Genomic DNA, 19,517 nt, shown 5'->3' on the forward strand with positions numbered 1-19,517 from the left:
TAGTTAAACTAGGGGAAGACACCATTATAAACCTTAAAATACTTTCAGAATCAACCTCATGGAAAATATATGGACTATGTGATAGGGAAAAAAAAAAAAATCACACCGAAAGCAAAGAAAATCACATAGAAAAGCAATCACAGCAAAGAATATCCACACTTACGACAACCACGAAGGACTCAACATATGAGTAACTGCTATGCTCTAGGATAAGAAAGAGCAAAATCAAACATCAATTTCCAAAATACAGTGGGGAAAAAAACCTACTGAAATGAAGACTTGAATTTGCTACTCTGTCTGTCCCTGCCCTAAGCGTATGTACTTCGGTTTGAATAATCCTAGAAGACCTCAGGGGATATCAGTTTTAGTCTCTTTCAGAAAACCTAAATAATGTAGATGTTAAAAAACCTAAATAAGGTTAAAACCATGATGCCTCTATTGCTGGATATCTTAAAAACTGTATTCTAAAGGGTAATACCAGAAAACCAAAAAGGCACAATAAAAGATGTCATTTATTTCTAAGGTTATCCTTAAAAGACATGTATCACTCTTACATGTTATGTGGGGGGAAATGAAAGCAGTGCCCAGGGGATAGCACAGTGAAGCTACTCAACCTGAAGGGCTGGAAAGAACTTTTTGCCCCTCCTCATCTCAACTTACTTACTGATATTCAAGAGAACTGTTCCATTAGGAATGGACTAAACAGTATTAATTTTAACCTTTATCTAAATAATGAGATTTCATAAGAAATTTCTAGAAATTTCCGTTGGCCAATGTATACTCTTACACATAAATAACCAATGGCCTGGCATGAGGGAAACAGCTGCCAGAGGAACTAGCTCCTCAGAAAGAAGAGTATAGAATGCAGTGGTGGAGATCAAAGAGCTGCAGAGGGCCTGTTGGTGGCTCTCTGTTATCTGAAACCCACCAGAGACTGAATTTAGAGTCTTGGTAGGTGGAAAGTGATGGCAGTGAGATGAATTCCTATTACCACAACTATTTGCTTCTCAGACCTGCATCTAAAGCTAAATACATGGGAAAGGAGGGGCAGCAGAAATGCTGGGATTTGGGGTTACAGTGAATACGTGAGAACCATCCACATGGTTCTGGTTATACATAAAATGCTCCATGGATTTCAAGGATTACTTGTAAGGCAGGAAAAAATGTAACAAAGGAATTAAGAGCAATGAGTGATGTGAGATGGATAAAAGAGATCTTAGAAAGCTGATGACTTCTGTTAAAACATTTCCTTAGTTTATTGCCTTTAAAGCAACAGGTGCTTCACCATTCTGTCTCTACTTTTTATCCATGAACTGACAAATCTGAAAAAGTTAGTCCTATTCTTTGTTGGACATTCTTTGGTTTCTGCATTCTCAGGAAGAAAGTGAGAAAAGAAAAAGCCTTCCTTGCAATGCTTTTAATATATCCAATATACCCTACAATGCATTAGATAAAATGTAGTAAAACCATATTCATTTGGGACCTTTATTTTGGAATTTGTAACAATCTGGATACAATGTAATTGCTTTGTTGTCTTTGAACTTTCTATGGCTAACTGAAAGACCATCTTCTTAAGAAAACTTTACAACTGGAAAATTTCAGTCATTAAAACTTCTCCATTTTGTTCTGAATTGGGGAGATTTTATTATACATGAAACAAAGTAGTGTCAGACTAAATTAGAAATATTCACCGCTTAAGCAGTACTTTACAATAAACTCTACAAAATGACAGAGTATTAGCCAAGGAGACAAACTTCCCTCCTGGGAGACCTGGAAGCTCTGGGAACTACACTGGGTGGCTTCTGAACATTGTCTGATCTTGTGATGGCCTAGTCTAGACTTCTTCCCACATACTGAAAGAAAGCTAGTGTGACTTTTCTTAGATAAACATAGTAATGAAATGGCACGTGCTTACATATATTAAGAAAACCCCCCCACAGAATTCTGTATATAGAAGTGGTCACTGTCAAGAGATGCTGATAAATAAAAAAATAAGCCTCTTCTATTAACTGGTTTCTCTTTCCTGATGAGATCACTGAGCAGAATACTCACTTTCCCTTCTTCCACAATTACCTTGCAAGGAGGTACATAACTACATAAATTTTTGTTTATGCTCTTAATGAAAGGTTTAAGTTAGGCTTCACATGTTTAAAAAAAAAAGATAGAGTTTTAACTTAAAAGTTCAATACCCTCCTAAAGTTTCATCGATATCCCTCATTGAAACCCTAACTAAATAACTTTTTCTTAAGAAATGATGGAGTTACTTCAGCTTATTACTCCCGATCCCCCAAAGCTCTGACCCCCACAACAGGAAAAGGTAAATACTACTTTGTGAACTGTTTCTACAACTATTCAACACAAACTTATTTAATAAATATCATGTATCTCCTAAGACTAAGCATTGAATACAGGTGAATTAAGAGACATTCACTTTCTAGTGGGGGAAGCACAATGGAATGGAAGGTGGGAAGTGCTAGACAGTAGTATGAAAGGAACAACTAGCATTTAGCAGATGCGTATGTCTCACAAGGATAAATTTCAAACTATGATAACTATATCCTCAATGTTATTTATCAACTATGACATTTTGACTTCTTAAACTTTTTAAAAATGATATACACACCAGACTAATATTTTCCAAGATGATACAATTAAACTTAAGTAGAAAACTAGTAGCAGGTCTAGTATTAATAAATTTATCTAGATTGTGATCTTCTTTGGGCAGCATAGCAGTAACAAGGAACCTTTTGTAATGGAAGATGGATTTGATTTCTGGAACCTTAATATGTCCATGCAAAATGGTCTCCTCAAAACCAAGAATTTCAAGTAAGCCTGGGGGAAGTGCTGCTATCAGAGGACTGAGTCATAAATAGAGGATACCACTAGAGATAACAACATTTAGGATACTGACACAGTTTGGAGTAAAGAAGGGGGATTAAAGGATCCCTCTCTCCTCCCTCCCATCCCTTCATAGGAAAAGCTGCAGTTTGTAGCTCTAAATATTTTATAGTTTGGGACTACAGAAGGAAAGTAATTCATTCCTATGGTATTTTGCACTGCTTTCCCCCAGGATCCCACATTCTCTATGATCTACTCAGACTTCCATATCCACTGTCTGTCCCCTCAGTTAACAGGAAACCCACTGTAAGGATGGTTGTGTAAAGCCTGTGGCTGAATACTGATAGCAATTTGCCTATCACCAAGTCCCTTAAGCTCCATACCCTTACCCTACCCAAAATTTGGTCAAAGACTGGAATTATTTTTTGAAAACAGCAACATGTTGTTTGCATACAAACAGAAATTATACCCAAAACAAAAAATAAAACAAATTCTTTAAAAAAAAATGCTTCAGGTAAACGGAAAGATAATGAAAACCTGAATGAAGGGGCGGATTTGCAATCTCTTATTAAAAACAAAATTACATATCTATTTAAAAATTCTATTGTTACTATTTCTTTTTTAATGTACTGGGTCTTCGTGCAAAATATATATTGTACTAACTTAAAATTTCAACCTCAGTTTTGTTCATTGCTAACATAATTTTCCTAAACTGACTGGCTTGCTGGTGTCCTTAGCCTCACCCTTCAGGCTACCCTGGCTACCCTTCAATGAGCTTCAATAAGCCTTTACTGCATACCTTTCCAGGAGACAGATTAAATAACCACTTACTACTTCTAATTGTAATTAAAACACTTCACAGAGCTAAGCATGTAATATAGTCAGTTATTTCTTGTCCCTTTTTTCATTTGGCTAACTTGTTTGTTAAGAATTCTGGTAGTTGGGCGCCTGAGGGGCTCAGTGGGTTAAAGCCTCTGCCTTCAACTCAGGTCATGATCCCAGAGTCCTGAGATCAGGCCCTGGGCTCTCTGCTCAGCAGGGAGCCTGCTTCCTCATCTCTCTGCCTGCTTCTCTGCCTACTTGTGATTTCTCTCTGTCAAATAAATAAACAAAATCTTAAAAAAACAACAACAACAACAGTGTGGCAGGAATGCATGAATCTTTATAAATGGAATCAATTCCCAACTCGGAGTGTGACATTAAAAAAATAAAAGATTTTTGGTTTTGAATATGCAAAAGTTTGTTTTCTGTGTTTACATATGTTAAACCCTATTAATTTATTGAAATATCTTTAGATAGCTATGTATATACTTTGTTGTGTGCAATTGCAATAAAGAAGTTTGCACACAAATGGAAATAAATGCCCTTTGTTTCCTTTTATTATAACCACAAATGACTGCATCCCGTTAAGTACTTCAGATTTTACACAAGTAACAAGAGGAAAGAGGTAAAGCCATTGACAGGTGGCGGCAGTGTTAACCATACCAAAGAACATAGCCTTATTTTTTGCTTATCATAGAAATCATGGAATATTAGAAACAGAATGTTCTGAAACTGGATTATACCAGCTGCTTCACACTCTCCTGTGAATATGAATGAATGATCTAATGGATTTCAGGCCTTAGAGCATGTTTGGTTTAGGTTTTAAAGGGTTTTTTTCAGCTTTGGCTTGGAGTTTACGGACATAACTTAATACAGTATGTTTACGATAAGATTTTACTATTAGAATGTACTTGTAGGAAATGAGCAGGGGGTGAGCCAGACATTTTACCAAGCATTAGCAAAAACGTAGAGTCTACTAGCAAAGGTACTAAGATGAATGTCATTTGTATTTCTGTTGATGTTTATAAATTACATTACCAGTAAATAAAGTAATACATAGATTACACAACAAAAAGACAACTAATACACAGATATGACTATTTATTTTGGCAAATTAATTTATTATTCAAGTAAATCACTTAAGACCTGGCAAAGATTTGCCAAAATTTCGCTTTCTGCTTTTACCTTATTCTTTGGACAAATTTCATGAGAAGATATCCAGATATCAGATATTCAGTAATTTCTGAAAATAGTCCAACAGTTGGAATATTTAAAAATATTCCATAATAGAATTTGCTGTATACTGACTGGAATACCAAACAGAATGTTTTGTTTCTGTTTTTTTGGTTTATTATTATTATTATTATTTGCTTTAAGGTAGCACCAAGCATAACTAAAGTAAATAACTGCTAAATAAATAAATGGAAACAAATTTTCATTTACTAAGTTAGCAGAATTCTTAGCATTTGCCTAGGCAACAGTGAGGTGTGTACTAAATATGAAGTTGTCTGGGTGCCTGTTAAAGAACAATCTTTATCTTGGCATGCCTCACTCATTTGGGCATCTGCCTTCCACTCAGGTGATGATTTCAGACCCCTGGGATCAAGTCCCGCACTGGGCTCCTTGCTCAGTGGGGAGTCTGCTTCTCCCTCTTCTCTGTGCTCACTCTAAAATAAATAGATAAAAATCTTTAAAAGAGAGAGAGAGATCCCTACAACTACATGTTCAAAAGAGACTGAGTCTGACATTCACCTCACTTATTTAAAGTTTGTTAACTATATACACTGTTCTAATATGTGCAGTACTTAAAATTGGAGCGTTTTATTTACTAATCATTGTATTTCACCATATTATCACTTTTGCTGATTTGTCAATCTTTGAGTAGGTTGTGAATCCATTAACAATGTAATAAAAAGTACATGCTTTGTTCTAGAAGTACATATACAATTTTCACATAAAATTCCAGGGAGTTATGAATACCAAGAAATATGACCATGTGGTATAGAGTTTAGAGCCTCTGTTCCGATTTTTTAGAATATATCTCTCTTCCCTTCTGGCTTCTTAATATTTGCTTTACTTCATATTATGAAATGTTATATCTAAAATTATCCTCTAGTTCACTTCTTTTATTGTGTCTCACTGCATTATTCTAGCTTTTCAATGACTTCACCCTGAAATCAGGTAATTTAAGGTATTTACCTTTATTTTTTGATATTTCTCTGCCCTCTCACTAGTTCTTCACTTCTGTTCTGACTTTGTACATTCCCTTTTCTAGCCTAGTTTATGTTCTGTTAGCCTTATTGTACTAGCTTATCCTGTGTATAGCTTTATAAATGGTACATCACCTTTGGTCAATTACCATATCCTTCTCCTTTAAATATTAAAGGCCTGTTGTCTGAGGGAGCACCTTCAAGTTTATTCTCTTTACCCTCTAGCCTGTGAGTGGGTTCAGTTGTTCAAATTCTCAGAGCCTAAGGAGTCTACTTATAAGTCCATTGGAATATTACTAATATTGGTAATATACATTATATATATAAAGTATTTTTTAAAAACTTCATTTATATTAGAGAGCAAGAGAAAGAGGAGTGGGGAGGGGCATAGGTGGAGAGAAAGAGAGTCCCAAGCAGACTCTGTGTCAAGTCAGGGGCACCATGCACGGCTCGATTCCATGACCCCAGGACCATGACCCAAGCTGAAACCAAGATGTCTAACCAACTTAGCCACTCAGGCGCCCCCATATATAAATTTTTTAAAAGTTTTTAAGTTAAAAGTATCTAAACAATAGCCATAAATATTTAGAAACTAATTTTACAGAATCCATCCAAGTCTTTAAATATTCAGTTACTCTTTGGGACCTCCCTAACAATTCAAATTTGAAGATTTGGGCTCCCTGAATCATTTCAGCACTTTAGGCTCTGTTTATTTCAGCCTACAAATATATCTGTTCCTTCTTTCCCCCATGCTTCCCAAGATTCAACTAGAGTTATTCTCTTAGTTATAAAGAGTACAGGAATAATGATCAACAATAAATTTTAACAAGATTACCCAAGTACTAGTTCTGTCCATGAACACCCTTTGTATATGTAACAAGTTATCATCAACTACAGGTTGTCACTGGTTTTGTTTTCTTATGTAAAATTTTAAAGTTCTCAGGGGTCAAGACAAAGATTTTTCTTTTTCTTTCTTTTTAAAAAGATTTTATTTATTTATTTGAGAAAGAACACAGAGAAGAGTAAGAGGGAGAAGCAGATTCCCCATTGAGCAGGGAGTCCAAAGTGGGGCTTGATCCTCGAACCCTGAGATCATGACCAGAGTTGAAGGCAGATGCTTAACTGACTGACCCACTTAGGGTCCCCTGTAGGGATCTCTTAAAAATTAAAAGGAAAAAAAAAGCTTCCAAAACAGAACTATAAAATGAGAAGTCTATTAAGTCTAGGTCCTTTAAAAATGTCTTACATTTTCCACCAGCGAAAGTAGATTAATTTAAGAATACACAACTGCAGTCTAGCTAGAACAAAGCAATGTATTAAAGGACATCTCTGCTATATACACATACCAAATGAAAGCTTGGTCTTAATAAAATTTTATATGTTTATCTGCACAACTCTTTAAAAATTGAGGTACAAATGAAATACAACACTATAACTCACAATTCTGATTTTTATATCACTATACTTTTCCACTGATATGGTGCTAAAGCTATTGCAGGTTGCTGTCCCCAAACTAGGCACTACCCTATAATAGGAAACTGTTATCACACTAAGCATAATAAATACTTAACAGCTTTCAGCAGAAAAACTAAAAAGAAATATGGATAAGGAGTGATTGGACAACAAGGATATGGGGTAAGAGATAGTCCCTAAAAGGGCAAGGACAGTACACTTTCATTAACTTTATTTCTATAGCATGAAAAAATTATACTTTGTTAATAATATCATCTTGTAAAATTTAAGAAAAACCTTCTTACTCAAGATGTAAAAATCCAAAACTTCAACAATGACAAGTTTTTTTAAGTCATAGTAAAAAGAAGATGGTTTTTACAAAATCCTTTTTGCCTTTTCAATCTTCTATAATATACAAAAATTTCAAGAAAAAAGCCAATATAAGTAATCTTTAAGAATCAAGATACTGCTCCAACTCAAGGAATTTCAATAACCACAATAAAATAGTATTTTGACAGGGTTTCAAAAAGCAATCTTTTCATGACTGTAATTTAAGAAGGATTTAGTCACTGCCTACTAGTGGTCAAGTGTACTCTTGAAACTCAAAAGTCCTAATTTAAAAACAATTGTAGTACTACATAAAAAAAGTCAATTACAAATAAAACACAATTAGTAATATTACCTTTGTGTCTTTGGCTAATATTATACTACTAACTGTCCACTTTCTATTGCAATGGTTTGCTGATTAAAGCCCAATGTTTGTTTATAATCATTCTTTCCTGGCTTGCCATTAAAGTATCTTACACTTGGTATGTCTACTAGAAGAGATAAGGCTTTCACATTATACTTTGATGTATGTAGGACTGATAATCACATGAGTTTTTAGGAGGGTCTCAGCTGTTTACTGCTCTTTCTCTGCAGTATGCAAGCCACAGCTACGGGACACATACTGAAGCAACACATAAAAGAAGTGCTATACTACAACAGCAGTCTCCTGACAGAGACTTCAACCCTGGAGCAATTCCAAGCAACTCCCCAGGACTGGGTTTAAACAGGCAGAAGCCATATTAGGGCTTGATTTGAGCTGGTCTTAACTAGGCAATTATGACCAAATTAAACTGAAAATAAAAATGTCTTTAAAACACTTTTAGTAGTGTTATTTAATTTCTTGGTATTTACATTGCACACACACAAAAATACGGAAATCAAACCCATTTAAAATTTCTTACGTATAATCTTCTAATTGTGTATACTAGCAAGTGAGAAAAATGGCACGATACTCCCAGATTTACTAAGTCAGTCACATTCTGCTTTGAAATATCTAGAGTAATTTATGAAAAAAACACTGCACTTCTACTATTTAAGGTTTATTTTGTCTCATATAAAAAATGGTTTCCATTTCCAAGGAAGATACCAGCTAAGTCACGAAGAATTGAGGAGGGAGATGCTTGGAACTCACATGTAATAGGATAACAAGGTATAAAGTTTCTAATACATAATAAATGAATCATACAATGTATGTGGATAAATTTAAGACTTTATATGGCTGTATTTCTTAATTGTGACCACAACTTTTATTGTATGTATCACACATTCATGTAACTTTTATAGATGTAGATAAAAATTTTCCACATGGACCAGGCTATACTTAAACATATGATTCATTAAGTATTATTTCTAGAGTGAATTATTTACAATTTGAAACACTTAACAATTTTATTTCATTCAATCTTTTAAAATTTTAATTCATATATTGCCACTACTGGTGGCTTACAATAGGTTTTTACACTGTTATAATTCATAAAACTCTAAAATTCACAATAGCAAGAGCATTAATTTGTATACATGAGCTACTAGAACCTATGTTTTATAGAGTAAGGGCAAATAGAAATTTTTTACTTGGGTTCAGCTAAACAAATGTAATTGCCAAAGGAAAGATTAAAATACACTTCTGCTTTGATATTACAATTTGTTTTTCTTTTTTTCCTTGGTCCCCCCTAGCCCAGAGAAAAGTACCACAGAAGATTTACAGTAGGATATATAAGTACTGTCCTCCTATCAACAAGGAAGGAAAGTAAGACAACCTCTCATTCATGTAGGACAAATAGCTATGCCAAAAGCACAAATTACATCTAATTACAGAGTATAACTGTGTCATCTTTCTTTTCATAATCTAGCCATTTACACACTTTGATTTTTTACTTCCATCTGGGTTTATTAACATCAAAGCTTTGTCATCACTTATCTGTTTCTAGAGACATTTTTACCTGGGGCAATAAAGAATTAAAACGTCTTTGCATTCTCGCTTTACTGTTGACTAAAGAAAGCTTTAGTCTTTACTGGCCTTTCAGCATTTCATGGTTATTAAACTTCTGTATGTTGCTGTAAAGTCTACTGCCCTTGGCATAGCAATTTTAAATGTACTATCATTAAACCCAATGCACTGCACACATATACACTCCAATCCAAGTATACTCCAGTAAGTTTGTGTTTTACCCATTGCTTATGGTATTGTCTTTTACCCACTTTTCACAAAAATAATCACCACAAATATAGTCAGGCAACCTGGAATAAAAGAAAGTAACACCAATTTAATTTTATGAATTGTGTAGGTTTGTCAAAGCAAATTAAAATAGCTCCACTGTATTAATTACATGTTGGAGTTTTAAAATTATTCACTGTTAAATAACAGAAATGCATTACATTTAATGAAACTTACAAATTCATTAATTACAATTAATATTTCTTGCTTGTATTTATTTAAAATTGATGACCATTTGTTTAAGTCTGGTCATACCCACAAAATATAAAATATGAATTCAAATGTGAATTTAAATATTATCAGAGGACAACAAATTATCCTTGGTGTTCTCTTACTATTTTAGACTTTAAATATTTTAATTTTTAATAAAAATTTTCATACCATTTTAATTTTCAATAAATATTTTAATTTTTAATATAATATTTTAATTATATTAAACTCATAGTACAAATTTTTCTTCAAAATAACTTATTAGATGGTACTTTTAGCAACACTGGAAAAACTCACCAAAACAAAGCCATTAGAATTTTATGGTAATTAGTCCTATACTCATTGAAATTTGTTTTTAAGCTCTCATTCTTCAGGAACTCTGTTATCTCCTTCCCGCCATCTCTATGGGTTTTTCTCTCTAGTGGCAGTCATTACAGAATCCTCTGACATGGCCCATTTTTGACTGAAGTGGCTCTTTTTGCCTGTTTGTTTTTTAATAGAAGGAAAGTGTGGAAAAAAAATCTATAGCCAGCTTCTAGGACTAACCAAAACCTATGCTTTTACTCCTGTTACAACAGAAGAATCCTTTCTACCTGTGGTCTTGACTCCATATAACTTCCTTTCTCAAAGACTTCAACCTATGATTACCCTCTCATAGATCTGTAACAGTTTTTGCCTCCTTATCCTTATTACACTATTTTATCAGCATTCAAATGTCTTCTATTGTCTCACATCTTAAAAACAAAACCCTACCTTGGTCTCGTAACTTGTCTTCCTGAATATCCTCTACAGTAACACTTGTAGAATGAATCATCTCCATTCATATTCTTTGCTTCCTTACTTCACCATCTCTCCTCAACACATTTCAATTAAATTAGTCCCCAGTATTTCAATGAAATTCCTCTTCTCAAGTTCACCAACACCTTCCCTACTGCCATACCCAAAGCACAACTTTCTGTTCTCACATCTCAGCAGCAGAAGACTTAAGTAGGTACCCCTTCCTTGAACGGTTTTTTCAAGACTATACCATAATGGTAAGCATTTTGCCACTTATCTAATATTTTTTGGTTATGCAAATGTCCCACTTTGAGATTATAAAAAACTGCCATATGAAACTTCATGCTATTCTTCTTACTATAATGATGCTACAGTATCCTCTTTATGAGACAGTAGAAAATAACTGTCTTGTTCCCAGATTTAGTTGTTTCTAAGCAACTGACTACTATGAAGCATATAACTGGCTTGTTTTCCTCTTTGAACTTGTTGCTAAATTTAAAATCAAATTTATAGTTAACTTCAAATATAACACCAGAGATCTTATAGCATTATTTTAATCTTTTCTGTAACCTCATCTGTATGCTATTTTTCTCTCCATTTAAAAATTACTGCCCACAATAGCACTTTTCTAAGCCATTTAAAATCCTTTCAGCATCAAGCTCAGCATAAACATTGAAATACAGTTAAAACAAACAAACAAAAAATGACAGCATTAAAGTCAGTGGGGGAAGACATCTACTTTCAGCTTCCTAGAAGCTACTTTTCCAGGCATCCTCTTCCCTCTTTCCTTCTCACATTTCAGAAACTATCACTTATTATATCCTAGGCAAGTTGTTGTTTTGTGTTACTTATGCTAAAAGTACTCTTCTTTTACAATTAATCAAGAATTGGCTGTAAGACCTCTGTTTCTTCTCCTTTGCTAGGGGTAAGGAGAGTGGGACATGGCATATCCAAGCCATAGCTTGCAGGAGACTGATTACATACAGGGAGATCCATTACTCAAATACAGATCTTCCTCAAGTTATGATGACATTGTGTCCCCAAAAAACCCATAGTGGGCTGAAAATATCCCAAGTCAAAAATGCATCCAATAGACCTAACCTACTGAACATCACAACTTAGCCTAGCTTACCTTAAACGTGCTCAGAACACTGACATTAGCCTACAGTTGGGCAAAATCATTGAGCACAAAGCCAATTTTATAATAAAGTATAAACAGCTCATGTAATTGACTTAAAACTGTACTGAAACTGACAAAGATAATGTTGTATGGGTGCAGAATGATTCTAAGTGTATCAGGTATTTACCCTCTGATCACGTGCCTGACTGGGACCTGGACCTGCAGCTTGTTGTCACTGCCCAACATCATGACAGAGTAGGTACAACACATTGCTAGCTTGGGAAAAGGCCAAAATTCAAAGTACTGTTTCCACTGAATGGGAATCACTTTTGCACCACTGTAAAAAGTCTAAAAATTGTAAATCAACCACCATAGGTTGGGGACTGTCTATGAATTATGGTCATGGACTGAAACCCCTTGAATAAAGTAGGAACCCATGAATCCAAACAGATAGGAATGAATTAATGAATGAATAAACTGTGGAGAAGAAAAAGCCTCATGAAGCTTCAAAGTACCTCCCACAAAATATTAGTTATTGAGTATATAAAAAAATTATTTAACTTTACAATGGAGAAACCTGGCAGATACCATCTTACCAAGTGATACAAGTTAATATCATCAGTAGCAATCTATATCATATGCTTCCTTAATAAGTCACATTGAGAAGAATATAGCATAGCTTTAGTATTCTTTTTTTTTTTTTTAAGATTTTATTTATTTATTTGACAGAGATCACAAGTAGGCAGAGAGGCAGGAAGAGAGAGAGAGAGGAAGGGAAGCAGGATCCCTGCTGAGCAGAGAGTCCGATGCGGGGCTCGTTCCCAGGACCCTGGGATCATGACCTGAGCTGAAGGCAGAGGCTTTAACCCACTGAGCCACCCAAGCACCCCGCTTTAGTGTTATTCTTAACAAAAATGCATAAGTCATGAAGAAACATCAGCCAAATCTAAATTCAGGGACATTCTCCAAGGTAACTAGCTTTTGCTCAGTGAGAGGTCAAAGGGCTTTAAGACTGCAAAGAAGCCTTAGAACAATATAGATGGATTGAAGCATGGAGGAAAGGCACACTATTTTTCAACTGATTTTAGCCACTTAAACACAGCTTTAGTTGGGTACTCTATCCTTCATTTATTTATTCACTTACTCACTTATTCATTCAAAAATTAAATACTTACTATGAGCCAGGGACTGCTAAGTATTGTTAGTAAAATGATAATAAGAGCCAAAAGTTATAATCAAGTACTTTATAATGGTGGTTGTGTAGTAAGGTGTTTTTAAAAAATTGAGATACAACTGATATACAACATTATATTAGTTTCAGGTGTACAAGATTCGGTATGTGTACACATTGTGAAATGAACACCATGAGTCTATCATCCATCCTCACACAGTTACAATGTTTATCCCTTATGAGATTTATTTATTTTTGTGTTATGTTAGTCACCATACATTACATCATTAGTTTTTGATGCAGTGTCCCATGATTCATTGTTTACATGTAACACCCAGTGCTCCATAATATCTGTGCCCTCCTTAATACCCATCACCAGGCTCACCCATCCCCCTCACTCCCCTGTCTTCTAAAACCTTAGTTTGCTTCCTGGTGTCCATAGTCTCTCATGGTTCATCTCCCACTCTGATTTCTCCCCCTTCATTTCCCCCTTCTAATGTCCTCCATGCTATTCTTTATGTTCCACAAATAAGTGAAACCATATGATAATTGATTTTCTCTGTTTGACTTATTTCACTTAGCATAATCTCCTCCAGTCCCATCCATGTTGATGCAAGTTAGGTATTCATCCTTTCTGATGACTCAGTAATATTCCATTGTGAATATGAACTGTATTTTCTTTATCCATTTGTCTGTTGAAGGGCACCTTGGTTCTTTACACAGTTTGGCTATTGTAGACATTGCTGCTATGAACATGGGGGTGCATATGGCCCTTCTCACTATGCCTGTATCTTTAGCATAAATAACCAGTAGTGCAAATGGTGGGTCATAGGGTAGCTTTATTTTTAATTTTTTGAGGAACCTCCAAACTGTTTTCCAAAGTGGCTGCACCAATTTGCATTCCCACCAACAGTGTAAGAGGGTTCCCTTTTCCCCACAACTTCTCCAACATTTGTTGTTTCTTGCCTTGTCAATTTTTGCCATATTAACTGGTGTAAGACGGTATCTCAATGTGGTTTTGATTTGAATATCCCTGATGGCTAATGACGATGAACACTTTTTCATGTGTCTGTCAGCTGTTTGTATGTCTTCTTTGGAGAAGTGTCTGTTTGTGTCTTCTGCCCAGTTTTTGACTTAACTACCTGGTTTTTTCTGGTGTCGAGTTTGAGAAATTCCTTATAGATCTTGGATATCAGCCCTTTGTCTGTAGTGTCATTTGCAAACATCTTCTCCCATTCTGTCAGTTGCCACTTTGTTTTGTTGACTGTTTCCTTTGCTGTGCAGAAGCTTTTGATCTTGATGAAGTCCCAAAAGTTCATTTTTGCTTTTGTTTCCCTTGCCTTTGGAGATGTGTCTTGTAAGAAGTTGCTGTGGCTGATGTCGAAGAGGTTACTGCCTATGTTCTCCTCTGGGATTTTGATGTATTTCTGTCTCACATTGAGGTCTTTCATCCATTTAGAGTTTATATGATGAAAATTTTTAAGATCTACTCCCTTAGCAACCTTCAGACATACAATACAGTATTATTAACTACAGTCACCATGACATAGTTACATTCCCAGGACTCTGTTTTGTAACTGGAGGTTTCTCCCTTTTCACCATCTTCACCCATGTCAGCCCCCTTATAGTAAGATATTAATAACTAAATGTGGGCTTAAGGTGAATGGAGTTTCAGTGAGTCCTGAATCTTAATTTTTTTTTTTTATAGTTTTAGAGAAGCCAGACTTAGAACTGCACTATTGGAAACATTTTGCATTCTCCCAATATGAAGGCATCCCAAATCAAACATATTAAGAAATATCAAATTTGACATTTGATATTTGATATTTCTACAACAGAATTAACTATAGAAATAATTATATAAAATTAATGTAAACACATTAACAAAGCTTTATAATGTGAGACAGTGAATGAAACATGACACTACACCATGTTTTTTTCCTCAAGGAAAAAAAGCTTCAGGTCCAAATTCTAGGTAGGTTGTAAAAATAAGTGAAATGTAAGACTGAAGACTTTAAAGCAGTCTAGATACCTATTTAGGAAGACCCTTTAATACTATTTGTTAATCCTCAAATTATGTTAGTCTACCATGTTTTGACCACAGTGACAAAAAAAGTACCCTTTCCTGACCATTCTTTTTTTTTTTTTTTTTTAAAAGATTTTATTTATTTATTTGACAGAGAGAAATCACAAGTAGATGGAGAGGCAGGCAGAGAGAGAGAGAGAGGGAAGCAGGCTCCCTGCCGAGCAGAGAGCCCGATGCGGGACTCGATCCCAGGACCCTGAGATCATGACCTGAGCTGAAGGCAGCAGCTTAACCCACTGAGCCACCCAGATGCCCCCTTTCCTGACCATTCTTAACCTGTTCTGACTTTCCTTTTCTTGCCCTAAGCATCACTTTCTGATCTCAGGGAAACTGTTTTTCCTGTTTCTTTGAGAAGTATTTCTATGCCCATGATTTCTCTTCTTCTAAAGACTAAGGTTTTGAAAAAAAAAAAAAGACTAAGGTTTTGTCAAACAATGCATGTATCTCAATTTAAGTGATAAAAATGTGAACAAATTCTCATAGTAACAAGACAATAACAACTAGGTCATGACTGCTACCTGGCCAAAGGCGATTCTGTAAAACACCACTGACTCTAAGACATATCCTGATTTTTAGGTATGTTAAAATGTTGAAAGAAAGAAAGAAAGAAAGAAAGAAAGAAAGAAAGAAAGAAAGAAATGTGCCCTAGGAGGGAAATGTAAGAATGGGAATGTTGTAATACCGTATCTAATTAATTCCACTTTAATATAGATTTTTAAAAGTTATTTGATATTTTAACAAATTAAAATGATATGGGTCAGAATATAAAAAATAGTTCCTGAGCTTAAAGGTTAATAATATTGTTAGAGAGACCAGACAATAGATTTGCTCATAAGAAAATGCAAATGCTAACTGATGGCACAAACAAAATTATGATGAAAAGTATAAGAAAGGAGATACTAAAGTAGGCTTCAAGGAGATCATCTCCATGGATAGAATTAAGATGGTCAGAAGGAGGGAATTCCTAGCAATCAGCAGGAACTGATAAAAGAGAAACTGATAATTATCATGGATGTCAAAATGTAAAAATTAAAGGTATGAAATAACCAGGCTGTTCTGAGATTATTAAAAGTTTTTACAAGCTAATGCTGTTTTGTAATGCAAGTTGCTAAATGATTAATATTGATGCAGTCTACCTTAAACCCATTAAAAATGCTTACTCATAGGGCAATGGTCAGTTAAGCATCTGCCTTCAGCTGGGGTCACGCATCCCAAGGTCTTGGGATTGAGTCCCATACTGGGCTCCTTGCTCAGCCGGGAACCTGCTTCTCTTTCTGCCTGCCGCTCCCTCCTCCTTGTGCGCTCTGACAAATAAATAATAAAATATATTTTTTTAAATGCTCAATCATAAATCTAAGGTGAGGGAGGATTAAAAGGCAAAATATCAGTTTAGAAATAAAGGTCAAGAAGATCATTAAATGGGATTTAAAGACAAAAATCACATCAACACACACATTAATTCTAAAATATGTTCATGTGTGAGACATTTTGTCATGTATGCAAGATATTTATATGAATATATCTTAAAGATATTTTTTCTTCTAAATTCTTTTAACTTACATAAAAGTAAGCAAATTAAGCCAGTAAGAGAAAGGAAAATATATTTATGAAATGTCAATAAGGAATACATGAGAAATCATTCAAATCAGACTTGACAACTAAATCATAATCACAATTACATAAGAAAATAATTTTATTTACCCAGAAAGTAACATATTACCTCAATTTATATAACATCCTCCCCTTGGAAGATCAAAGTGATTCTCCCATACATCAAGCCACATTTTTCATAAACCTTGAAATTATAAATGTCTTATAGTTGGTTTTAAAATGCATATTTTCTGAAGTGTAACAATATCTGGTCACCACAAGACCAGTTTTCATATTGGTAATTTACTAAATTTTCTCATTGAAAATATAAAGTTTACTGGAAAATTCAAAGGCATTATAATACCTGATATGTGCTAGACACAAAATAGATGTCTAGTTCAAAAATCTAAAATCGATTTCAAGTTGTAGTAGCAGAGTCCTAATTTCTACATATAAAACAGATATAAAAGGGATCTCTCAAAGGCTGCCCATTCAATTTTCTTCTGGATCTTGAGAAGTCTCTCTGATAGAACACAGCTGGAAATCACTGCTCTTAGACCCATGCTACATATTAACTGCATTCATTTCCTAGGGCTCTTGTAACAAAGTACCAGAAACCGAGTGGTTTAAATAACAAATTTATTATCTCAAAGGTCTGGAAGCCCAAAGTTCTGAGATTGAGGTGCCCACAGGGCATTTCCTTCTTAAGGCCTGAGAGAAGAATCTGCTCTAGGTCCTCCTTCCTAGTTTCTGGCAGTTCTCCAACTTGTGGCAGTATAACTCCAGTCTTTACATGGTGTTCTCCCTTTGTGTGCATCTAAATTCCAACCCCCCCCTTTTTTTTTAAAGATTTTATTTATTTATTTGACAGAGAGAGATCACAAGTAGACAGAGAGGCAGACAGAGAGAGAGGGAAGCAGGCTCCCTGCTGAGCAGAGAGCCCCATGCGGGACTAGATCCCAGGACCCTGAGATCATGACTGAGCCGAAGGCAGCGGCTTAACCCACTGAGCCACCCAGGCGCCCCCTAAATTTCCCTTTTTATAAGTCATCCTATATCAGAGGTCCAACCTACTCCAATATGATCCCTCCTAAGTTTTAACTAATTACATCTGCAATGGTCCTATTTTCAAAAAAGGTCACAGTTTGAGGTAGTGGAAGTCATGACTTCAAAATACAAATTTTGGGGGAATAGAACTCAACTCAAGAGTCCACCCTCTGGCCCCACCCAGATTCATCTGCTTTCACATACAAAATGTACTCATCCCATCCCAAGATCCTCCAAAGTCCTAATCATCCCAGCAGCAACTTTCTTTAAGTCCAATATCTCATGAAAATGCCATCCACTAAGTCCCAAATCTCATCATGTAAATTCTCATAATCACTTCCAGGTAAGATTCAGAGTATGACTAATCTTGGGGTGAAAGTTTACTCCTATAAACCTATGAAACTAGACAAGTTATCTGGTTTCAAAATACAATGGTGGGAACATGTACAGTATATACCTTCCCATTTAAAAAAAAACAAACAAACTAGTTTTTTGTCTTTTGAAGAAAAAAAGGGGGTCAAGGGTTGCAAACATGTCTGAAATTTAGGGCAAGTCTGATTTTATGGTTTGATAATAATCCTTTGTGGCTGGGTGCTTTGTGTTCTTAATGTTAGTCTCTCCATCTCTCTTTTTTTTCTGAAGAATTTATTTGAGAAAGAGTGTGCATGAGAGGGTGGGGGGAGCAGGCAGAGAGGGAGGGAGAGAAATTCTCAAGTAGACTCCCTGCTGAGCATTTTGGCTCCATCTCCGGACCCTGAGATCATGACCTAAGCTGAAATCAAGAGCTGGAAGCTTAATCAACAGAGCCACCCAGGTACTCCTCCTTAAGTTATTCTTCTCTTTTCTGGAAAGAAAACACGTTCTGTGGCTAGATAGCTCTACCACCCATTTCTTGCCTTTAGAACACAAGAAGTCCTTCTTTCATTTCATCCCTTCTCTGCCCTCTCCAGTCTAACCCTAGTAGCTTTTTTTGACTGGATCCAGGAGTCACACTCCTAATCTCTTTAGTAAATGGTTGTCTAGCCACACTCTTAATTTTCTCTGCGGAGCATCCTTCTCAGTTTTTAAAATACAGATAGGGTAATAATTTTCCAAATCTTCAAGTCCTATTTTGTGTGTGTGTGTGTAATAATTCCTTCTTTAGTTTCCTTCTTTCCTCTCAAAATTTTACCATCTACAGCAAGGAGAAACTGAACCATGACTTCAACAGTCTGCTTAGAAATCTGCTCAACTAAATATCCAATTTTATCACTCACAAGCTATACCTCCCATAAAACAGTAGAGCACAATTTAGCCAAGTGCCCTGCCACTTTATCCACAGGAACTGCCTTTCCTTCAGCTCCCATTACCATGTTCCTCATTTCCATCTGAGACCTCTTCATCAGAAGCACCTGTAACATTCATTATTTGCAGCAATAGTCTCTTCACGGCAATATAGACCATTTCTATCATGGGCCTCAACTCTTCCTGCATCTACCCATTAATCAATTCCAAAGCTACTTCCACAGTTTTAGTATTTATTACAGCAGCATACTAATTCCCAGTACCGAAATCTGTTATTAATCAGGGTTCTCTAGAGGAATGAGACCAATAAGATATTCTTATATTCTATATGTATAAAGGGAGAAAGAGAGACAGAAGAAGGAAAAAAT

The 19,517-nt window shown here is 35.4% G+C and overlaps 1 protein-coding gene across 2 annotated transcripts in view; it reads right to left on the reverse strand.

The window, feature by feature from the left end:
* Nucleotides 1–19,517, reverse strand: part of MICU2 (mitochondrial calcium uptake 2) — a 156,596-nt gene that overhangs the window by 126,229 nt on the left and 10,850 nt on the right. Inside the window, exon 2 of one of the 2 annotated variants that reach the window (XM_059377494.1) lies at nt 17,834–17,844. The exons of the other annotated variant lie outside the window; for it this stretch is intronic. Within the exon in view, the coding sequence (XP_059233477.1) occupies nt 17,834–17,844 (11 nt within the window). The remainder of the gene's footprint in view (nt 1–17,833; nt 17,845–19,517) is intronic. 2 annotated transcript variants of the gene reach the window in all.

The sequence above is a fragment of the Mustela nigripes genome, chromosome 15 (assembly GCF_022355385.1).
Source record: "Mustela nigripes isolate SB6536 chromosome 15, MUSNIG.SB6536, whole genome shotgun sequence".
Classification (NCBI taxonomy): Eukaryota; Metazoa; Chordata; class Mammalia; order Carnivora; family Mustelidae; genus Mustela; species Mustela nigripes.